Source organism: Battus philenor, unplaced genomic scaffold (genome assembly GCF_028537555.1).
Source record: "Battus philenor isolate CCGP_79_NKW_IND1 unplaced genomic scaffold, ilBatPhil1.0.hap1 SCAF_12, whole genome shotgun sequence".
NCBI classification, from domain to species: domain Eukaryota; kingdom Metazoa; phylum Arthropoda; class Insecta; order Lepidoptera; family Papilionidae; genus Battus; species Battus philenor.
Genome location: NW_027181674.1, coordinates 9,221,269 through 9,246,517, shown reverse-complemented (window position 1 = coordinate 9,246,517; position 25,249 = coordinate 9,221,269). Strand labels below are relative to the sequence as shown.

The 25,249-nt window shown below is 32.9% G+C and overlaps 2 protein-coding genes across 2 annotated transcripts; one reads left to right on the top strand and one right to left on the bottom strand.

Annotated features, from left to right (window-relative positions):
- Window positions 1-3,344: 3,344 nt before the first annotated feature.
- On the bottom strand, window positions 3,345-4,607 carry LOC137932967 (coiled-coil domain-containing protein 97). Its single transcript, XM_068776661.1, has one exon. The coding sequence runs from the start codon at window positions 4,441-4,443 to the stop codon at window positions 3,406-3,408; it is 1,038 nt and encodes a 345-aa protein (XP_068632762.1). The 5' UTR covers window positions 4,444-4,607; the 3' UTR covers window positions 3,345-3,405.
- A 614-nt stretch (window positions 4,608-5,221) lies between these two features.
- Window positions 5,222-23,347, top strand: LOC137932705 (ATP-binding cassette sub-family C member 10). The gene is made up of 22 exons (XM_068776355.1): window positions 5,222-5,978; window positions 6,056-6,173; window positions 6,250-6,408; window positions 8,969-9,218; window positions 9,742-10,006; window positions 10,410-10,647; window positions 11,034-11,182; window positions 11,605-11,724; window positions 11,803-12,184; window positions 12,779-12,901; window positions 12,979-13,092; window positions 14,198-14,377; window positions 14,971-15,116; window positions 15,572-16,087; window positions 16,465-16,597; window positions 17,511-17,684; window positions 18,334-18,540; window positions 19,109-19,236; window positions 19,403-19,494; window positions 20,486-20,680; window positions 21,548-21,779; window positions 22,085-23,347. Exons 1-22 carry the CDS (start codon window positions 5,367-5,369, stop codon window positions 22,331-22,333), a joined length of 4,782 nt encoding a protein of 1,593 aa, XP_068632456.1. The 5' UTR covers window positions 5,222-5,366; the 3' UTR covers window positions 22,334-23,347.
- The last annotated feature ends 1,902 nt before the right edge of the window (window positions 23,348-25,249 follow it).

Genomic DNA, 25,249 nt, shown 5'->3' with positions numbered 1-25,249 from the left:
AAATGTAAAGTTATAATTTCAAACTTACATCATTATATAAGATGTGAAATAAAGTACGCATGATAGCAGTTTATGTGGTAAATTGCATAAGTCAATAAATTATTAATTAACGATATAAAAAGAGAACATCGCGATATCGTAAATTTGATTCACCATTCGATTTTAATATTTTTTGCAACGCTTAATCAAATTTTATAATTTAATAAGTTCTTTTCGATTTTAACTTAATTAAGGATAACATTAATAATTTAAGAATATTTCAATATTTTACGGATAATACATTACATTACCTTTTACCATTGTAACCATAAGTAATACTGCCAATATCGTATTACATTATTGCTGGTTCTTTTTATCATAAAAAGTATTATTTAATGTGAAAAATAAGAAAATTCTATTACATTTTATAGAAAGCTAATTCAACAATGAAAAATGTTATTACATAAATAAAAAAAATATCATTAATTAACGCAATCTCGATTTTATTTTAAAATGAAATGTTATTCTTTGGTTTTAAGTTTTTCAATTAAAGAAATGACGAAAAAGAAAATTGTTTATTTTTCTAATTATGTAGGTTTAGTTACATTGATGCGTATCTACAAAAAGTAATGTGCGCGACGCAACGGACGCGGCCTACTAACACACACTTTTCTTACCGTCCTTTTCGTAGAAATAGACAGGCAGCTCAGATAAAGTGAAAGCTGCTTATAAACCGATAAAGTCAATGTTCATTGGTATCCAAACAAACGAATTGCATGAGTTCCTTAGCAATCATCAATATTTAAATAGCTTGAAATTAGTTACAAGCACTTGTAAAATTTATAATACGTCAAAAGTACTAAATCTATTGGTAAGTAAAAGAATCGAAATTTGGATGCTCCATTACATCGATCCCCTTGGCACAAACATACATTGTATTCAGCATCTGGCAACCTGTAAATAACTTAAGCTTAAAGAAATGATTTTTTTATTAATTTCAGATTTCTTAATAGTATTAAATTACCTATGGCGCTTGCATGTCATAAATCTTGTGTTTTCAGAAAAGCTTGTAGGCAGAGTGCTATCTGTAAGCTCATAACAACCTCGCTGAACAATCCAGGCGTGTTTTGCACGAGCACTCCACGAGCGAACGAAACACCACGCATTATCTAAAATTGGTACAATGTTTAAAATTATAGCAAAAAGAATTCCATTTTATATTTTCACTCTTATCATATAATTGTTAGAAAGTTAAAAAATAGCAAATATTTTTTTACGAACAAATCTGTAAAATTATTTTATAATTACAGTAAAATATGTGACTCCTCGAGGTGCTAAGAAAATAAATAAATATTTCAAAGAATTTTCCTATACCGTATTTAAAAAAACTTGACTACGAAAATTACTCATGAAGTAAAAAATAGTAACCATCAACACATTTAACTACATTGTTATCACTTCTGTTAAGAGCGTGAACGTTTTCTATGGCATCTACGCAACGAGTCCAACTACGATGAGTCGAAGTACAATTTAAGCATAAAATTCCCAATGCTTCTTTCGCGGACAGTAAATTTATCACACAAATAAAAATAAAATTATGGCTATTAAAATTCATTTATTAAACAACACATCTGTTATATAAACAATTTGAACAAAACATTATTTTAACATTAAGACGTCCTAATTGTCATTTGGATTCAGGTAAAAATAATAAACTTCGTTCTCTATGCTTTTAGAAGAATTTAGGGTTGAATACGAATTAACTATTTTAATGAATTGCAAGAAGCAATAATCCTGTTACCCCTACGTTTAATGACATTAAATTTGTTCATAAGAGCAAAAGCCAATCGCTTAGTAACTAAGCTAGTACTACATTAAGCCTTTTAACGGTACCACTTTCAACAGTTGTTTAGAAAAAGAATGAAACATACAGTTCTCTGGAAAAATTGTTTATAAGTGTAATTATTATTTTTGCGTATAATTGAATTGACGCTATGCAGTTCTGTTACCACTTTATTAATTTTTTGAATTATTACCTACGGACAATATTATCTCATTTAAATAACAAAAAACGTTTCATAGTAAAATTGCATAAAACTTAACATTTGTAACTATAATTTAATACACATCAGAAAATAAAACTAATTTATAGTATGTCTCATACTGATGAAAAGAATTAATTATAATTATCAAAAAGCTTTATGGTTTACCCAGGCATCGAAGAGTCAAAGAACACCGCAATTTAGCTTCAAATCTACGATCTATTGTAAATAAGTTTTTACGTAGCAAAGGATCTTCGCCAAATTGTAAATTAGAAATAGTACCATTATAACATAATAAACCGTTGCTAGAATAATATAAATTGTGGAATGCAATGATATAAAATATATTAATGACATGAATCTCCATAAGCGACATTGCCTACTAGATTACATAATTAATCTCAATTGATAAGTATATAATTACATTAAATCTAACCATATAGGATTAAAATGTGACAGTCAAACAAACAACGTTCAATAAAATCATTTTTTGAAAAAAATATTTTATTTCAAATTACATACGTTTATTAAAAATTTTCTATAACTCAAGTCAATTTTATACCATAAGTTTTAATAATAACAATTTTTAGTTGTCGTACGTATTTTATAAAGCGTATCAATACAGAGTTGCTGACATGAATGTTTTCATTATCTGTGCGCTTTAATATACAGAGTAAATATTTACAGGTGTAAACGCTTTAAAGGGGTAAATGTATGGCTCATTTGCTGTCAAAGAATGTATAACATACATGTACAGCCTATATGAATAGAAATAATAATGACGTAATATGAAAAAGCGTTTTCGTAATTCAGATTACTACCTTCAATTATTTTTAACTATCTGTCCCCGCAGACCAGACTTTGTACTACCAGTTGTATTTAAATGATGTTTCAAAATGATCCCTTTATGTGGGGTAAAATTGGTGTAAAAGCTTTAAAGCTTTTTCGCGAGAAATAAACCTATATATATATATAAGTATCTATAACTGATCATTATGTAAAATAAACATGCAATACTAAAAGATTAATGAAATTGTGATCTTTGTTTTTCCCAAATTTTACATTTTTAAACCTTCGAATACCGCCGAACCTGCTCAATGTTTTCCAAGCTTAAGAAAATGAGTCTTATGCTTTTTTCTACAATACCTACAATTTTTATTAAGTCTTATACTTTCTATGCATGTTATGTGTTAAAATATAATGTTAGAGTAATCTTAATGAAAATGGGAAAAAGAATTTACTCTTTAAAATTAACAGCAACTTCAGGTAAACAAAAATTAAAATACAAGACAGTAAGAGTAGTATATTAAAAATAGGTCACTTTGAAATCAGGTGTTACATACTCATGTAATGGTAATCTAATGCAAAATAATAGATTTATTTTTTAAATACTATTTATTTTATTATCTATATGTTTCATATAAACATCTAATGAATCAGTAGATTGATCTATTGACAATTTTTTTCCATACTCTTGAACAAGTTCCATATGTTCTTCCAAATTATCAACATCATTATTTTCCGAATCAAAATACTTATCTTCAGCATCTTGTGAAATTTGTTGCAAATCATCATACTGGTCATTGTTGTCAATGGAGTCATAATCAATATCCACATCTCTGCCATCTAGAAAACTACTATACATTTCCTGGAAAAACTCTTCTCTGAGCAAAGCCATTTCATTACTATTTATTGGGGCATCTGCTCTTAAAGTCTTTAACTTTATTGAAGGTAGAGGGTCTGGTACATCAAAATCTCCCCACATTTTTTTTCCCCTTTGTTCTTTCTCTTTAAGCTTCACCTTGTCACTTTCCTCTGTTTCTAAACTTTCTGCAAGCATTTGTCTGTGTTTTGCCTCATTCATTTCATTCATGTCTACAGTATTGAGTATAATATTTACAAAAGTAAGATCTTTCATGTCACCTGTATCTCGGTGTAATATTTCTTCGTCACTCAAATACTGTCCAATGAGTTGCTCATACAAAAGGGGGTTACGAAACATCATTTGTTTTTCAGTAAAATAGTCAGTTTCATTTTGCATCTTCTGCAGAGCTCTGTATCTTCGATTCCTAATTCTTTTATATGTGTTCCTTTCAGAATGGAATATCTTCAAATTCTTTAAACACTCAACAAAAGCAGGGTCTTCAACATTTCTATTTTCGACTAAGTTCTCAAAGTAAGGTAAATGATGAGGAGAAAGATATTTACCAAATTGAAGTAAAAAATATGTAGGTGATTTATGAAAAATCTCATGTGCAATTTTAATCTTATCTGACGTTTTAATTTGAGATTCATTAACATGTGAACCTTTAAGAGATATGTTGGCACATCTAACCAAGTAGTCAATAATATCTGTGATTGGATCGACGTCTTCATTTCCATTTTCCGAAAAGCTTTTATTTTGATCAGCGTCTTGTTCCATTATTTAAGTTAATTATAAATTAGTGTTCTTGCGATAATTAATATATGTCATGAAATAATTATTATAAGATAGCAATTACGGTCCAAAAAGATTAAAATAGGTAAGTAAAGGTAAACAAGATATGAATATATTACCGAAAAAAAAATGTATATTAAAGGTGTTACTTTAATGTGACATTTAGTAGAACCAATTTTTTCTATAAAAAAGCAGAGTCATCTGTGAACGTGTAATATAACTCTTGCTTGTTGAAACATTAATATATTTTTTTTGTTTTAGTTTTACAATTATTCGAATTGAAGGAAGAGGTGAAAATCTAGAATATTCTATAATCAATAAAGATACTACCCATGTTATTTTTTTTAATATAGTACATTCACACACATTATAAAAATAAATGTATATCATGTAAAAACTGTAAGCAATAACTAAATCTGTAACAAAAATAGTCAATTTCAAATTCACAATCCAGTTTGAAAATGATATGGTGTTTGTTATTATTATAAAATATGAAAGGTTCAATATCAATTGACGATATTAAATATGTATTTTAATTTCAAATAAAATATTACAAGCTATTCAAATTATTTAAATATTTATCAAATTATTACATTCACTTAATTTTTATGTCTTGTACTTACTAAGAAAATAAATATCTTTATGAATAATTAAATAACTTTGGTATGTCATATGTCACTGTATAAGCTGTCTTTGACAGACCTTATATTTTTGTCAAATAATTGAGTCATAACATTGTGTATTTTTGAATGAATCTTTTCAATTATTAACCTTAACCCTTTGATCAAATTTTTACTGTACAGATGATAATCCATATTCAAATAAAATACTGTATGCTCTTTAAACTTTGTGTTTTCAAAGTCGCAAGTTTGACAATAATTACATGTATAAACAATTTTTAATCCACCATGGATTTATTAAAAAGTTTGCAATGGAACTGGGAAGATATGTGCGGACCGCAAGGTTTTCAACCATGGATCGACGAGAGAAATGATTTTGGACAGTGCTTCCAAAAACTTTGTTTACAAATACCTGTTTTGTTTATCACATCTATATTATCAGGATACTACATTGGATACAGGAAAGATTGGGTTATACGTGAAAAAACACAAGAGCGAGCAATCATTTTACGTAGCCTTATTGTTTTTGCTTTAATATTCATTCCAATTCTTGAACTGTATATGTTTATAACAAATAACAAGCTTAATCTATTTCCAATTGATTATTTTACTGCTGGTGCATCATCTTTTTCATGGTTAGTGCACTTTGGATACATTCTGGCGTTAAAACATCGACTAGGTTTAAGTAGCAGAGGACCAAAAAGCCTTATACTTTTATGGAGTATATTAGTGGTCCTTAATCTGATTTCTCTTCGCACAAGCATTATCACTAGAACCATTATCAGATTCAACATTGCAAACCTATGTTGCCACACTCTCTATTTTTTGACACTTTTACCAGCAAGTCACTCTAGACCAACTTTTTATTCATCTCATCTTGTGGGATCCCAACATATAGATGTAAGTACTTTGTATTAAAGCAACTATAACATGTTATATTTATTTAGAAAAGTTAACAAATTTATTATTCTTTTTAGACTGAGTATACACCATTACTACCTCATGTAGATGAAGGTATTTTAGGTACAGCAATGCAAGGCTCAAACTGGTTTTCAAAATTAACCTTTTTATGGGTAAATCCACTTCTTGGAAAAGGTAACTAATAAATATGAATATGATATAACATAAATAATATGTTATTTAAATGAATGTTTTTGTCATATTATTCAAGGTTTAGAAAATAAATTAAATGATACCGAAGATTTATATGACATACCTGTTCGATATAGATGTTCATATGTTGGTGCTAAAATGGACAAAGCATTAATTGGAAATGTTGACCACTTTCAGCAATTTGCTGAAATACCTCATGAACCTTTTATAGGATCAGGTAATTTATTTTACAATGTACTGTATACTTTTTTTATGATTCCCTACTAGAAATATGCACTTACCATAATCATAAAAACATCTAAAATGGGAAAATCAATAATATTATGTAGATAATAATAATAAGTGAAGTGTGAGAAATAGTAGTTTTCAAAGAAAAATTCACTTAATTTTACTTTGAAAACTACTATTTTTACCAGTTGCAGTACTTTAGGTACTAGGCACATCTTACTTTACTTTTGCAAAATAACTGAAATTTGTGATCATAATTTCAAAATATTAATAATAGCAGAGGCCATGGACCCAGAATACAGTAGTAATTAAGTACTGAGTTTGGTCATTGTGTATAAAAAACATAAATCAAAAGTCTTAATTTCCAGTTGCAGAGGAAAATTATGTTTGCTCCTTGCATTTTTATTTTTGTAGGAGAGATATTTGTAAATCATTGTAGAAATTGTTGAGTCTACAGCAGATATTTTTAAATGTTCTTGGTATTGAGTATTCCTGCAACATAGACACTTTTAAATCTATATAAAAGTTGGTATCCCTATAGTGTACACATATTTAAAACTCTGTGGAAGCCGGTTTCCTCTCAACAAAGACATTTTAAATCAATCTCGGCAGAACAATCTAAATATGGCAAAAATTATAATATTTCACAGTTTTTATGGACACACGTGCTAAAATCTCTGAACTATAATATTATAGATCAGAAAATATACAGGCGGTATATTTCAGTATATTTTAATTAACATATTAGGTCTTTTTGCAAATAGTATATAGAAACTTGTAATAATCTTTGACTGTTGTATTTGCATCTGGCTGGGTTCAATCACATAAAAAGGGTCAATTTTAAGAAATAAAAACAGGCAGTAAAATTTTATGTTAAATTATTTTTCATTTGTTTTTCTTGACTAAATGATTAAAGCAAATAAAGGAATTTGATACTTATTAAATATTTCCTTTTTTAATAAGGAAAACAATGCAAGCTGCTAAAATAATTAGTGACGTTTAAGTCCATAAATATAATTCAGTGTCAGTAAGAAAAGAACAAAGTTAGTTAAGGCATATTCAGTCCAGGAGTTTTAATGTAAAAGTTGCACCTCACTCTGGTCGGACATAAATGACCTAAATTTTGAAAATGAGGATCAACATTAGCATATCTGTGTTAATTATGCAGCTAAAGAATTGAAAATTGATTACAAAACAGTCTTTTGACCCTCTTGACAAAAGATGGATACACAAAAATTTTCAAACATTGAGCCGTGTACTTGGCGATTCTTTTTTGAAACGTGATAAAGAGTGGATCACAGGATGGTGGTAGAAGATAGGTCACACTTCAGACTGTAACAAATGAGACTTGTAATAAGGCGATACAGTGTATGTGGTGGAATTGTAAGAACATTGTTTATAATGAGCTTTTATTGTAGGGCAGAACCCTTGATACGGATGAAAAAGAGAAGTTGGGAGAAAATGGCCGGAATTAATCAATAAAAGGGGTCTTGAAGGGGAATTGGTCTTTCATCATGATAATGCTAGCCCACATACATCTTTAACCCACTCTCCAAAAATTAAGAGAGTTCGGGTAGGTGATGACATTGAATCCGCCTTACAGACCTAACCTGCCACCATTAGATTTTCACCTGTTTCAACCTGTTAACAATTTTTTTAGCCTGTGCCATCAAGTGAGCGCTGCCAAACTACTTGTCACATTTTTTGATTAGAAACTCGAAATTTCTATAGCAACGGCACCATGCACCTACAATATAAAAAAAAATCAATTATCAAACAAAATGGCACTCGTATACTACATTAATAAATTGAAGAAAATATGTTACGAATTTTCATATGAAATATGGAGATTCTAATTCCTCGACCTAATATTGAATTTAAATCCTCTTCGGAAATGTGTGATCCGTTGGTTTTCTTCTAAACCGCTTGTACCCACCCAAAGGTTTAATTATTGACAGCATCATACTTTTTTTGTGCAGTATAACATATATTTTTGTACAGACAATTTTATCACTTTCAATATTTAGTTATAAAAAACAAGAGATAATTCATAGGACTTTCTACAAATTAATGCATAGACTAAACAACGGATAATACGTCTCAATTCTTAGATATTAACGCACGGGGTAAGCATTATACGAATTATATTATCAACACCCATTGTTCTCGGAGCTCATATCTCAAAATAACACGTAGGCGATGATGAGAACATTGTATGAAGGTGACAGCAATCGCAACACGATTCACGTGGAATCGGATCTCAACTAAAAAAAATTACTCAAACTCATTTGTAAGTGAAACATCGAAAAGCTTTACAAAATAACATTTGGTAACCAAAAAATCTCAAGATAAGGAGAGAATAATGATTTGTTTATTACAAGAGTGAAGCATAATGATGATATTCAAATTCACCATTTAAAAGTCCTAAAATTAGTTAAGAGTTAAATAATCTTTTAAAATAACGATTGTATACTTTAAAAACGTATTAAATTATGAGTAAGTTATTTTTAATTTTTCGTGTTAAAATTTAAAATTGTATCCATTTACAGGTTACGGATCGTTAGACCGAAACACACCACAAGCCTCAACTCCGGTGACGCCCACTTCTAGAGTGCTGTTAAGGCCACAACGACGACAAAATGTTTCTCTATTTCGGGCATTGCACAAATGTTTTGCTTTAGAGTTTTACTGCATAGGACTGTTAAAGCTCATATCTGACATGGCTGGATTTGCTGGGCCAATTTTACTAAATAATTTAATAAAGTTTGTTGAAGACGAAAGTATTGATCAAAATCTAGGGTGGGTAAATATTTTTGTAATCTTTTATTGAATTGGTTAATGTCGTGATTTTTAAATTGCTTAAGGTCATGCGCTACCCGCATTCAGTGATTTCTCGCGACATTGACTATGTCGTCGGTACACATAGTGGGGAGGCCTATCCAAGTCGCGTCCACCGGCTTGTTGTCAACACTTAACAAAGGGTCTCAAGAATCGTCGGTAGCATGAGGGATGTGCCCTCACTGCCACTTCGGAGGAGTAATTCTTTCGTTTTCATACTAGTTTTTTTAAGTTACAGTTTTTGTTGTTTCTTGTTAGAGATAATCAAGGTAGATACCATAGCGACACAATGTAGGTTATATTTGGCTTCTCTTAGCTGCATATGGTGTGCGAATTCCTGATTATTAGCGCACTGTTAGTTTGTTATATACTAATGTATGTATATATACATATATATATATATATATATATTAGTATATAACAAATATATATATATATATACATGCATATACATATTATTCATTTCTATATTTCTTTTTTTAAGATACTCATATGCGGCTGGGCTTCTGATAGCTACAATTACGGGCGCTGTTTTTAATGTCCATTTTAATTGGCTTATGTCACTGATAGGAATTAAAATGCGGGGAGCAATGGTTTCTATAATTTTGCGAAAGACTCTTAGCGTTACTTCTACAGAACTTTCAAAGTCATTTTCTGTTGGAGAAATAACTAATTTTATGTCAACGGACACAGACAGAATTGTAAATTCATGTCCAAGTTTTCATGCGGTCTGGAGTATACCTTTACAGGTTAGTTTTGTATCTTATACCATATGGGTCATAGATGTCCAATTAATTTGATTCTAAAATATTATTAATTTTAGCTGATTATCCATTATTACCTATGCTCTCCAGAGACATTTTTATTATCTAACTTTAATTATGTTATTTAACATAGATATTTAAAACATTATTGTTAAACTATGGTTTAATAGATTTGTTGTTATAGAGTTTCTTCCTGCTTCTTCTCTAAAATTATACGCCTTCCGAAGCGTCAAAAATAAAATAGAGTTAAAAAATTGACTTTCAATAAGAGCCCTGTTAAAAGTTACAATATTTAATAAATGAATTTTTATCTTTTATCTTTACCTATGTTATTTTAACATTAATTTATTTTATATAAAAACTTACCTACTACTTATTCTACTTCCAGCTGATCATTACATTGTTCCTTTTGTACCAACAAGTAGGAATATCATTTCTGGCTGGAGTCGCGTTTTCAGTGATTCTGATACCGATAAACAAAGTAATAGCTAACAAAATAGGACAACTCAGTACAAAGCTCATGACACATAAAGACTCTCGGGTTAGTCTGATCAGTGATATGCTCAAAGGCATCAGAACTGTCAAGATTCATGTGTGGGAGGATTATTTTATGGGCAAAGTATTAGGTGAGTTATTAAATGATTATTACTTAAAAGTAATTTTCATACTGTTGGCTTATTAGTGTACAGGTGTCATTACCGCAATAACAGACAAAGTGTATACAGATCAACTTCGAGATAAACATTAAAATATAGTAACTTGACATTTTATAAATCTTAATACTTTTTAGAAAGAACATTCCATTGTCTATTACATAAAGCAGATTTATCTATCTCTATACTAAATTTGTTACGAAAAAAGATCTCTTAAAATTTTGTTATTTTATACCTTTATTTACTATATATATATATATATATATATATATATATATATATATATATATATATATTAAAAGGTCGTCTATCTACAAATAAGTTATATTATGTTTAATGAATTGTTAACATTTATACAGAGGCTCGGTTCAAAGAGTTACGCTACTTACGGGGACGCAAGTACCTCGATGCGATATGTGTAGTGTTATGGGCCACTACACCGGTGTTAGTAGCAGCTTTGACTCTGGGGACTCATGCGCTGCGCGGGCAGACACTCAGCGCTCCGGTGGTACGGATATTTTATAATTACTGATTGTTTGGTTACAAAAAATACGTTACATGGAATTCTATTGCTCTTAACCCCTCCTTTCGTTGTCACAAATGTCCCACCTACAAATATTACATCGCAAAAGTTAGAAGTTTCACTACCGCCTGAAAATGGTGGATAATAGAAAATTTAGACTTTTTATAATCGTTTAACTCAATTTTAAAATATATCTGTTCCTTAAATATTGGGGGTACCTTTAATTGGCACAGAATTACCTAATGGTGGTCAATAAATTGATAGCTAAGACAATGAGACGTGAGTAATAAAAATTTTAAACGTGTTAATCCATAGTCGTATGTTATGAGTATAAACGGTTTGTTAAAAGATCATTTTTAATTTATTACAGGTATTTTGAACGTTTCTTTTTATGACTACTTTTATAGGTCTTTACCACGGTGGCTTTGATCAACATGCTGATAGCACCATTGAACGCGTTCCCTTGGGTACTCAATGGACTTACTGAAGCGTGGGTCTCAATCAAAAGGATACAAAAACTATTAGATGTAGGTTAAATTTAACTTTATTGCACAAAGCTACATATGGCAGTGTATTACGTTATAATTTTCTATCATTATTTTTAGCTTACGGATATGGATTCAGATATATATTATGATAAGCTTAATACAAATCACGACGAAGATAAAATAATTATATTTAAAAATGCCTCGTTTACATGGGCCAAAACTGACACACGAGGTCCTCAGAAAAAATCAAGAAAAAATAAAGGTAAATCTAAAAAACGACTGTCGAAGATGAATATTCAACAAGAGGATTCTACTTCATCATCCGACATACACAACCCGGAGGCTTTCATGCTAAGAGATATTTCATTAGAGATTGGGAAAGGCGAGTTGATAGGTATAGCCGGGAATGTTGGCAGTGGAAAAACCTCTCTTCTTCATGCAATCATCGGAGAAATGATAAAAGTTAACGGAGATTTACAGATACCTGAAAATTTAAATAGTAAGTTTCACTTACGATTAAGTGTCTTCGCATCTAACTTGCACCAAAATTAAACACACATTCCATAAATTACATATTATATGTCAAATTTCATACGCGCAACATATCTTTTACTGTAATAAAGATTTTCTTAAATAGTAGTTAAAAACGAATTATTGAAATGTAACTTTGTCACAATTCCTTTTTTTTTCAAGTTAGATATATACACCTACATAATCCTAAAAAAGATATTCTGATTAAAAAAAAAAGAAATATGGCAAAAAGTATTGATGCTCAACTTTTTGTTTATTATAAATTAAATTTATTTTTGACTCAAGAATAACGGATCATTTAAAAAAGTTTAACAACACCGATTCATAATACAATACTTTCTGTCAGATATGGCTTAAATGAAAACAAAATCATCCGATACTAAACTACGCTAAGGATTATTGTCATTGTATATCGTTCATTGAATAATATGCCTTTCATCAATTTACTTTTAATATGTGTTCTGAGATTTTTTAAGGGCGGTCCATTAATGCTTTGCGGAATTTCATTAAACAATTTTATTCAGTAATTGTAAATTTGGAATAAAAAAGGTGTTTCTTTTAGGTTTTGGATATGTGTCTCAACAATCATGGTTAATACGTGGCACCATACGTGACAATATTCTCTTTGGCAAACCATACGATGAGACCAAGTTTCGTGCCGTAGTTGATGCTTGCGCGCTCACAGGTAAACTAAGGTCTCTAACGATATGAGATATATCACACGCGAAAGAAAAAAAATATTAAAAGTCTTTCTTCATTCAGACGATCTGAACATTCTCGGTTGGAACGCACACGTCGGCGAAGGAGGCTGTACACTCAGCGGTGGTCAACGCACCCGAATAGCTCTAGCTCGCGCTGTTTATCAAGAGAAACAAGGTTTGTTCTTATTTCTGAAATATATCTGTTTCTTTTACTTTATATACTACGGTTTAATTAAAACAAAAATTTGCCTTAAATTGTACTCAAAAAAAATCTTTAATTATTAAACGGTTTTATATAGTTCGACCCGTAAGGAATTTATTTGTTTATTTGGGTCAAAATTAGAAATTGAAATTTAAGCACCTTCCCGTTGTCAGATTGATCTGAAATTTGGTACACACATTTAATTTAGATGACAATACAATGTAATAAAATTAATAAAATTATAAATCTAATATTGCCGCCGATACAAAATGGCGGATTATATATTTTTCCTTAACCCCCTCAATATGGGTATCAAATGAAAGGGCTACACTAATTAAATACGATGATTATGTCAAAATTTTAAATTCAAGATGGACGCCGTTCCAATATGGCGGACTAGGTACATATTTTTCCACAACCAGTACAATATGGGTACCAAAAAACCGTTTAACTTAAAAGTTTTTTAAATGTATATATATTATATAAATAGCTATACTGGAATACGTAATAAGTAAATATAACTTATATAGCAAACTTTTATTGATTATAGCCTTCTGACGACAAGGCTAAGCTTGCGTCCATGTAATGTGAATAATGCTGTGACTTTACTATTTTTCTATACTTATAGAATTTTAAATTTCTTAAAAATTGTCATTAATTCTTTTAAAAAAATCTACGTTGTTTTTAAATGTAAATCAAATCTGTATCTGACAATATAACGTAGAGACGAAATCGGTCGATAATGCATCTAGTTAAACCCTGAGAAAGAGAAAATCTTGAAAATTTTCGTTGAGGGTGGTTAAAATTGTACATTACAATGATTTTGTGTACATGGTATGGATATGGATGTATAAAGAGGATAAACTTGGCTGGAACGGTCATCACTGGTAACGGTCACGTAACAAATAGACAATTTATGACTGGAAAAATTATAACATTATCTTCACTTTTGGAAAGTGTTTGTCAAAGCCTATTAGAAAGATTACATGTTTGTTAAATTGTAAATCGGCCCGTAACTGAAGCATTGGCAGCGGCGTTGCAACTACTTTCAAAACTGAATCAATATTTGTTCGTGCAGTGTACTTGCTGGATGATGTGCTGTCGGGCGTGGACGCACGCGTGGCGGCGCATATCATGCAACGCTGCGTGCTGGGCCTGCTGCGACGTACCACGCGACTGCTGGTGACGCATTCGCCTCGACACCTCGCCCGCGCCTCCCGCCTGCTGCTGCTGGCCGACGGCCGCCTGCTCGCACAGGGTGCGTCCTCTTCCACGGCTTTTGCCTCCATTCATCATCATCATGTCAGCTCATAGACGTGCAGTAATACATAACCCTCCCCTAAGATCACCAGAATGACCGGTCTTGCGAAGAATGCGATTCGGCAACGTACCGCCACCTTCACTATTTTGTCGGTCCACCTAATGGGGGTATACACCCGCCATTTATTTTATTATAACTGTCAAATGTAATAAAAACGCAACAAATAAGATTAGCTGACTTACTAGACATGTTCGCTACTGACTTGAGCTCCTTGATAAAACATTAACTTTATATTTACGATAAGTATATAGAATATTCTTAAATACTTTTTGTAAATTTCTTATTACCTATAACATCACGGTAACCAAAGTATAATTTAACATACAAAAAGTCGTTTGCGTCTTGGTTTTATATGATTTTAAAAACCATTTAATAATATTTTTAAATTATTTCGTCATTAATGATATAAGCTAACATTATTATGGCCAGGGCTGTTGTATGGCTACAATAGAAGAATATATTTTAAACTTTGTCAAATGAAGCTAACCCTATTTGAAATAAATAAATAAAAACAGTATGATTATTTTTAGGGCCGCCAGAGCTAGTACTAAATGAAATCGACGAATTCTTGCCCAGTGAAAACGAATCACTAGGAGAAGAATCTATCACGGAGAGGGAACATCGTCCTATTGAAGATTCGGTGGATACTGTTAGCAGACAAAGCCTGAACAACGAGGTAGTACAAAACAAGTAATAATGTAATTCACTTTATATAAGTATTAATAAAATGAAAACAATATATTTTTATTACAAAAAAATTTAATTAGTGTACAGCAAAAATTCAATCTATAAGTTAAAGGTAATAAAATAAACACGAATAAAAATCAACTTCGCAACTATTCATCGTTATTTCATAAAAAAGCGTGTGCCTTTATTACGAATTGGACCGAAACCGGAGGTTGTGGTATTCCCCAGATTGTAATTTGTTGCTGATTGTATGTTTCTGTAAGCACTCAATGATGGATGAAAAATGGAAATAAACTAATAAGAAAAAATAAAATAATAAAAAAAAATGGAATTAAACAAATAAGATTTATGGTAGAACCGTGTTATTTCAAAACCGCGTGAAAATAATTTTTTTGTACAGTTTTCCGTCTCTTATTTATAACACAAATCGTTCATTTATTACAGGAAACGATGTCGACAGGAACCGTAGGATGGTGGGTGCTGAGTTTATACGTGCGTTCCGTGGGAATTTCCCTTTCAGTGGCGATCATATTATCGCTTGTACTCATGCAGTTATCCCAAAATTACACATTTCTTTGGCTAACTTTCTGGATTAAAAACACGCCTACAAATTCTACGAATTTAACAAACGACGCTTTACTGAGCGAAAGCAATAAAAGTCTAACAGTTTTAGAAAATAAATTCAAATTTATGGACAATATCATACATAGTGTTTTGAATACGTCGTTGCCTATACTGAATAGCCTTACCGGGAATAGCCCGATAACGCCAAAAGCCACCAGAGATGTACTAGTGTCGAATAGCACGCCAGGATACAGTGATAATTATTATTTAGAAATATACTTCTCTCTGGCGGGGTTAAACATGATATTTACTATAATGAGAGCATTTTTGTTCGCGTATGGAGGCGTGCAGGCTGCCGGAAGGATACACAAAATACTTTTAAAAACGATTGTCGAAGTAAGTATATTTTTTCCTTAGGAATTTTTTTTTAATTCTTTCGAGTTTTTTTTTACAACGAATTAACTATTATTCCTGCCTTTTATAATATATTCGACAAGTCATATAATGTTGAATAAAGTTTTATTTCGTCGAAATTGAATATTTAGTACGTTTTGATAATATAGTAAAAATTTAGTTGCAGGCGGTTCACTCGAACCGGCTAAATAATTTATTACAAAATAAAGTCTGGGAACAATTATTTATATCGGGAAACGCGCCAACTTAGAAGAAATAAAAACGTAATCTTGTAAAAATTCTATTTTATGAATTATTACGTATAAAAATTAATTTCAATGCTCTCCACTACTAATGCTTTCTTTTTTGTTTATTTTTAGGCGAAAGTGAAGTTTTTCGATGTAACACCCACGGGCCGAATCATAAACCGTTTTTCATCTGACACGTACACTGTGGACGATTCGTTGCCTTTTATTTTAAACATTTTACTAGCTCAAGTGTTCTCTTTAATCGGTAAGACCAAAATTATTAGTTAATTATAATGATTGTTTTAAATAAATACTATAATGATTGTAAAGTGTTAAACCTATAAATGTTCTGGAAGAACTAAGTAAACGTTTAAAGGAGATTGAAAAACAAAATGTTTTTTTGATCCTTATAAACGCTAAAATTAATTTTTTGCTTAGAATATTTGTACATGGCATTCCTTTCAAAGATTGTTTTACATGTCCTCTTTCTTTACATTGCAATCATTTTCCTAACTATAAAATAATTTTTGTATTGCCAATTTCTCAATAATTTCCCCTACTACTTATATATATGAATTTCTATTAATAGTTTGTAAGTAGTTTTATTTATGGCAAGTCTCGCAAAGCTACCGAAACTGCTGTGGCTTCCACCTCGTTTCGATTTCCTAAGGTGATACAGTGGTTTCCATTGCACTATAATTAACTAGTTTTGTAGCATTTCTGCAAATAACTCATATTAACGAGTCTTTCCTTAACAAGTTACACTATGCTTTTCAGAACATCCTCGTAGAAATCGTAATTTATATATATATATATATATATATATATATATATATATATATATGTATATATATATATATATATATATATATATATATATGTATATATATATATGTGTCCGGGATAATATGAGTGAAGGCTTAATGACTTTTAACGACCTTTGGTTTTATTTTAAGTAAATAATTAACAACACAAGAGTGATCTTTACTTCCGACCACTAGATTAACTCTGTATAGATATAGTATAAAATAGTTTCTTCTTACTACATACAAAATTTGAAAAAATACAAAAATTAATGTTGAAAAAAGTAACAGTCTTAAAAATTATTAGGTACGTATTCACCTATATACCAAACAACGCACATACACCCACATAAATATTCATTTGTATGTTTATAGGAGCCGTAGCAGTAGCAGTATACGGGCTGCCGTGGTTGTTGGTCTGCGTGGTGCCAATTTCAATTATCTACTACCAGCTGCAGCGTCGCTACCGCGTCACTTCGCGGCAACTGAGGAGGTTGCAGAGCGTCGCGCTCTCGCCCGTTTATGTGCATTTTAATGATACACTAGAAGGTAGAAGAACTTTTTTATCTTGTTTTTGGTATTCGTTTTCTTGGTCTTTTCCACTGAAGCGTTTTGGTCTCATTCCTTTTTTTTTGTATGATCGCAAGTTTTGGATCTGATTTCGTGAGGGCTTTCATTTGATTTTCCCATCGTAAAATGAAGTGACGTCGAAGAATGTCAAAAGTCGAGTCCTCATTCCAAAACCTGAAGGCTGCCACCTGTTCCACGTGCTTTAACTCTTCAAGCCGGTTACTTTCATTCATCTAAGAATCTACTCATTTGTGATTCGATCTCGAATAGGAATCTTAATCATAGCTCTCTCCATGACTCGTTTAGTTACTTTGAACAGCTCAATGAAACCCGCTTCGGTGATCTCAGGAAGGCATGTCAGTGATTCTAGTCGGGTAGCTGTAAAGATCCCTGTCACCAGACCCAGTCGCGTCAGCCGGAGGTATGGAGAGGTGCCAGCTTATGAGTGATTATTAACCTGCAGAAACCGAGGTTCCTCACACAGGGCGAACAACTAAGAGGTTTTAGTTGATGGTAATCCCACATAACCCTGTCGTCCCCCTCGAAACAAAAAAAGACATTGGTTTTTTAGTTTATTAGCATTTCCCATGGTGCTGTATATAATGATTTATAAGCGTTGGTGTGACAGGGCTGCGAACGGTACGCGCGCTGGGCGGATGTGGGCGTTGGGCGGAGCGCGGTGAGGAGTTGGTGGAGGCGTGGCAGCGCGCGGCACTATGCGGCGCGGCGGCCGGGCAGTGGCTAGCGCTACGGCTGCAGGCCACGGCCGGCGCCGCCGTCACCGTCGCCGCTTTGCTGGCCGTGCTGCAGCGCACCCTGCACGCTGCCGACCCTGGTCACTATCAACAATTATTGCAATATCTGATAAACTACTAATCTCGCTTGCTTTCTTTCTAATTCTCGCTTTCTTTCTTTCTGTTACTAATACCATACTCTTACCAGTAAAGCATCATTACCATACTATACCTACTTATAAAATAGCTTGGTGGAATATGAAAAAAAAATCTTGTTACGACGGCAAAGTTAATAGTTATGGACGTGGGGGTTGGTGGGGAGGCAGGCCTAGGGCGCGCCAGGGTTTTATTGCACACGGGCGCTACACGAGCTAGAGCCGCCCCTGCGCGTAAAAGGAAAATTAGTATGCTATGGAATGCTAGAAAAATTATAGAACGTAAGACGAAAAAAGAAAGATCATAGGACGAATAAAACATAAGTAAAGAAATAAAAGATTATGTGAAAAAATTAATAAGATTGTAATGCCCTGTTCTATAAATATAGGTACGATAGGGGAGAACGAGATGCTCCTAATAGTGGGGGTTATTTAAACAAAAAAATATTGAAATGTTAGATATAGAGCGCTGCTTTGAACATAGTTTTGTAACAAAACAATTTGTTTGTAACAGGACTCGTCGGCTTGGCCATATCGTACGCGCTGTCAATGACGTCAATGCTGAGTAATGTTCTAAACTCCTTCACCGAGACCGAACGCGAAATGATCGCCGTTGAACGCATTGGAGAATACATTACACAGGTGTAGTAAATTAAATAAATAATACTTATTAAAATATTATTAATATTACTTAAATTGTATTTTAGATAATCCAAGGGTATTTTTATCTGGAGGTTTTAATGTTTTATTTTTCAAACCCTGGCATATTTTTTAATGAAATGGGCGATAAATTATATTTATTTTACAGGTCGAAAGCGAAAAATTAGACGGAGACCCACCGCCATACGGTTGGCCTTCGCATGGGGTGATTAGTTTTGAAGATGTATATCTTAACTACAAGTAAGTTCAAGATTTACTTGCTTATGTTTTTATTTACTGGTTTTGCAGTTTACAGATGATTTTTTCCCATCATTGCATATTGGCTTATTTTTACAAAAATATAGAATTGAACACTTAACATGTAAGAGGTATGTAACAAGTACCGAGATGAAAGGACAAAGAGTGCTTTTTTTTAAAAGATTACAACGTCATGCGTCATTTCTGACGAAGGTTTTTTTTAACTCACGCACACGGATCCGGATACGCGAGCCCTGAGTCCGAAGAAACTGTAAAATTAAAAAACCTAACAACCCCAACACCAATCTAATGTAGGACATTCAAATTTTGTATTAGAAATATTACAAATTGCAATGTTTTAAATTGATTCAGTGTGGGAAGGAATTTTGTAAGACATTTAAATATTATGCTAAGGGATCCTACAGCGTATATGACATGTCCGCACATATAATGGGGTGATTCGCCGCGAGTTGAGTGCGAGGACCATGTGTACCATATTTACGTATCGACGTAAATATGGTACCCGGAATAGATAGGATTTAAGTATAGTCATGGCATATAGGCATACTTAAATCTTATCTATTCCGAGGCATGTCTTAGTCGTCCCAAATCCGGTGAAATGGTAGTATGTAGTAGCCCGAGTCCGAGCTTCTCCTGGAACCCTCGCGCACCGCTATCTTAAAAGTGATGTTAGTCTAGGCGCCCTCTGCGCCCTGCCGCCTCGAACAAATGAAATCTGCAAATGCCACTAGAGCATTAGTGAAGATCCGATATTACATTGTATAAATACAACATTGGTTATTTTCCTTTAATAAGAGCAATTGTCGAGCTTCTCTACAAATTTTCTCAGCAGATCAGCATTCTGAGCCGGTGGTAGCAAACAACTTATAATGTAAAATTATTGACGATTTATAAGCTTCTGTAAATGCCTACTTAAATAAATATTTAGAATTGTAGAGAAATAGGTAAATATGAGAGTAAATGTGTGCGACAGCGGGGAGCACGCGCCCGCGGCGCTGAGCGGCGTGCAGTTCGCGTGCCGGCCGGGCGAGCGGCTGGCGGTGGTGGGGCGCACGGGCGCGGGCAAGAGCTCGCTGGTGCGCGCGCTGCTGCGTCTCACGCCGCCCACCGCCGGCCGGGTGCTCGTCGACGGCGTCGACGTCGCCACGCTGCACCTGCATGCGCTTAGGTTACCACTCCCTCTCCACGGAACTCTACTCGTTTCATCACATATAAAGACACGCTAACATGACATTATTTAATTACTTAGTATTTCATATAAAAATTCGAGACATTTAATAATCTTTTACTAATTGATTGAATAAGACATCACAAAACTTTCACTAACCTGGCAATCTCTTCTTGAGACTTTCTCTGTTCACTTAGCATCTGGATTATCGTAGTTTCCATACATACTAAGCTCTCGTTGTTTTATCATTTCGTATCCCAAACTACTTCTACTTCATAAATAAATAACACTCAATAGTTTCTTGTAAGTACGGGAGTCAAAATAAGACTGAGAAACATATCGTTTTTTTAATTTTCCGAAAGAATAGTTTTTCAAATTTTGCGTACCAGGTGTTATATGGATACCAAAAAAACTCTTATCAAGTGTTTTAAATAGCAGTTTATTATAATAAATAACGTAACAATAACAAAAGAGGAAAAAGCGTTTCGAAAAATCGTATTACTACATATTAAAATTGATTATTTTATTATCTAACTGCAGACTTTACACTGCTAGAATTTATTTGTTTGACGCATTGAAATAAAAAAAAAATAATGTAACAAATTTAAAAAGATCACCTTATTCTTGGTGATCAAAAATAGCATGGATAATTTTTTGCTGCCAAATTAGTTATATATTAATCCTTTAGATATTTTACACCTATGACCAGTACGTATTTATGGATATATATATATATACATACGTATATATGTGTGTATATATGTATATTTATATATATGGGTATGTATATATATTATATCATTTTAATGCATCTACGTCTAGTTTGCTTTTCTGAATAAATAAATAAGAGATGTTAATACGTAACAGATCGCGCATGGGCGTAATACCGCAGGAGCCGTTCATTTTTTGTGGAAGCGTGCTCGAGAACGTGGATCCGTTGCGGCAGTATGGCGAGGCTGACGTGTGGCGGGCGCTGGAGGCCTGCGGTGCTTGTACCGCGGTCACAGCTCGCGGGGGACTCCACGCGCCCGCCACGGGCCTGGCTCGCGGACACGCGCAGCTCCTGTGCCTAGCGCGAGCCTTGCTGCAACGATCTAAGGTACCCACCATTCCCATTAATCCATCATACCTCATATTGAAGTGGTTAAAGTTCACTTCTTTTTGCTTTTTTTATTGAGTTTGAAATTAAACGACTTGCGATTACTTTAGTTTTTATTGATTATTTTATATTGGACACTGAACTGATACTGAACGATTTTGTTTAAACTACAAATTCGTAAAAGTCTTTAAATTTACTTATATGATTTAATGTAAATGAGAATTGATATTTCCCAAGACTATTGTATACATTTGTATGTCCGTTGCTACAATTGAATAATTGTTTTAAATTGTAATATATTTCAGATATTATTAGTGGACGAGGCAACGGCTAATCTGGACCAGGAGGCAGAACGGCTGATACTGGACACGATCCGATGCTCGTTCAGCAGCAGCACCGTTGTCTTCATAGCACACCGAATAGCTGGCGTGCTAGAGTGCGACCGAGTGCTAGTGATGGGTGGAGGTCGTGCACTAGAGCTGAGGGAACCCGATGAAGCTCTTTCAGATCCCACCTCGCATCTCTATAAGCTCATAAATCCAGATCAAAATTAATATACATGTTTTTAAACTAGTCAAAGGAAATGTGATCATATTGTTATCCACATATGATCGTTTAAAGTGACCATATGTGTAAGTCATGGGAAGAATGTCAGATAAGATAAAAGAAGCGAAAGAGTAGAAGAAAGAAGAGAAAAAGAATCAGATTCCTCTTCTTTTCAGCCAATACACGCCCACTGCAAGACGTAGGCTTCTCCCAAAGATTGCCACAATGACTGACCCTGCGCTGCTGACATCCAGCGGCTTCCCTCGGACATAAAAATGTCGTCGCTCCACCTGATGGAGAGTCTACCCTTAAAGAGTGTTTTGTAATACCGTAAACAGTTGCCTTCAAAAGGGTTACATGAAGCCTAGAGGAATGTATATCAAACATTTTTTTATATCTAGTGCTAACCTTACATACATCGCTATTTTGCTTTTTATTTATAGATTTAATTAATATTTTACTTTATATTTTGATCTCAAAGAATAGTATCGAATCGTTTGGCCAACTAATACTTCGTTAACAAGGTCAATTTCTTTAATGACTGCTTTTTAAGTCTCCTTCTTTATTTATTGCTTGTAAACGTGCCGCAATATTCAAATGGATAACCAAAATTATTAATGTGAGTTTATTTGCGTGGTATAACAGGGATGTGACTTGTAATGGTCTTTCAAAGATTCGATTCACGATGGGTGCTGAACAATGAGTGTGTCATTAAACTCTCGTTATGGGGGTATCTACTTCCCTTAAAAATCTAAGAGATGTATATATTAATATATAAACTCTATACCGATATACCGAAAATTATCATTTGACTTTTATAGATAACAAAAAAATTAATGTGACAGTTTTTTACCAAACACCTTTACAGCAATCAGAAGATCGTATAGAGTTATTTTAAGAGACAGACAAAGAACATCGATTAAAATTAGCATAGACTGAGAATTTAAGAAATTTCAAGAATTTTGAAGGATATTAAATGACAATGCAGAAGTGTCTGCTTAGCCACTAAGTCAAAAAATGTGAGATTACTTGTGGGGTCCACTTGTGGGGGTTTACCCACGCCGCATCTAAACTGCTATGTCCTTATAGATATTTTTTGACCTATTGACGTAAATCATCCAGATAAATTTAAACAGTAGCGTAAATGTTCAGGCTGTGTATTTCTAAACAGAGGAAGGATCGCAGCTTTGTGTATGATGCTATTTACAATATCTAACAGTCTCGTAAAATCTACTTTGGCCATTTTCTAGACGCTGTCACAAACCAAACAAAAGTCGAAATTATAACAATAATTAAATTACTATTTAGTGTTCCTTTTTAAAAATGTTTATTTTATAATGACCTAATTTAAAATGTAACTCATGAACTACTATATAAAATTTGAGTTTTTTCATTATATATCTAATTATTAAACATTCATTCCTAACTAAGTATAACTATGTACATATATAAGTTTTAGTTAGTTTTCAAATGTCAGACCCTTATTTCCATAGTGCGCTATTCGCACAATGAACATATCTAAAACATTTATCCATCTTTAGCAACAGGACATTTTTGAATATGAGCAATTACAATATTTAATAACTTAATAATTGAGTTACCATTTCATGGTTGATATTAGAAGCGATTCCAAAGTTATGAAAGTTTAATTTATATGTACGTTATATTAGTATAATTTTTTAATATGAAACATTAAATTTATTTCCTGTTGTCAAAAACTTAGATTATTAGTATGGGTTATATGACCGACTTTTTAAGCAATAAAAGTCTTGTGTATTATATTAGAAAATATATTTATTTTTGGAATTAAAAAATGCTCTATTATTTCGAATAAATGCATTCGCTCGAAATTTAATAATAAACTTAATTATTGTTTTAATTGAATGAAAAATTTTGCGCTATGTTATACTTAGAAATAGGAATATCTTTGCAGTTGGACTGACTTGCTTGACTAGGTCAAGCATTAAATGTTGCATTATTTCACAGGCAAGTCTTTTATGTGCCTTAAGAAATATTTGTTAAGGCTAAAACCTTTTCTTAACGCGCGCAAAGTTTGTCCAAAAACATCATTCCACTTAAAATACAGAACTGCGAAACTAAAAAAAATACAGACAAGTGCGCTTGAATTAAATTGCAAATAAACTATACGTTTTGTAGTAGTGAGGCCGTGCACTTTAAATGTCTAATTTATTTATTTGAATATGAAAAACGTGGTCTTTTATGATGGGCCAATTGAGAAAACTCAATGCCACCCAGAGCACAATGGAGAGGACTGTTCTCAGAGCTTCGCTCCGAAATAAAATCAGCCGAAAAACCAAGGTCGCCCACGAATCTCGAAGAATTGTTTGTCTGAAGTGGCAATGGCTGGGCACATCGCTCGTACAAGCGACGGTCATTGGGGCCGAATGGCTTCAAGAACCTTTTGGCAAAAATGACCACGGGTCGATAGACACGTGGGTAGGCGACCTACTAGGTGACCCACAACAGTCAAGGTCGCGCGAAGGCGATCTCTTAGGAAGGCCTATGTCTTGCAGTGAGCTTCTTTTTGTACATATAAATATATACTGTACGTGTAAATATAGAACATAATTATAAGCCACACAATGTTCCTAAAGCTGGGACACCAGGTGCTTTTAACTCCCTTAAACGGGCCGTAATTATTCTGCGGCTCGGGGACGGACTGGTGAATGTCTAATGCGTTTTGGGTTTTGGTCGCCTAAAACGAGAAATAAAAAATTGTGGTTAAATATTGTCAATCCAGCATAAAAGTAAGTTCTATTTAAACTTTAAATCATTTTAAGTATTACATATTCAAGTTTATATTAAAAATTATGCTTTTTCAATAAATTCAAAACATAGATATTGTTCCAAATTAATTGAAGCATTAACTAATGTTCCGACCACGTCAAAACGTTGAAGGTTTC

Bases quoted from the DNA above. Each gene is read 5' to 3' on its own strand.
- LOC137932967 (XM_068776661.1), bottom strand. From the start codon at position 4,443: ATGGAACAAGACGCTGATCAAAATAAAAGCTTTTCGGAAAATGGAAAT.
- LOC137932705 (XM_068776355.1), top strand. From the start codon at position 5,367: ATGGATTTATTAAAAAGTTTGCAATGGAACTGGGAAGATATGTGCGGA. The intron at 5,979-6,055 runs GTAAGTACTTTG...TATTCTTTTTAG, and splicing joins TGGGATCCCAACATATAGAT to ACTGAGTATACACCATTACT. The intron at 12,902-12,978 runs GTAAACTAAGGT...TTCTTCATTCAG, and splicing joins TGATGCTTGCGCGCTCACAG to ACGATCTGAACATTCTCGGT.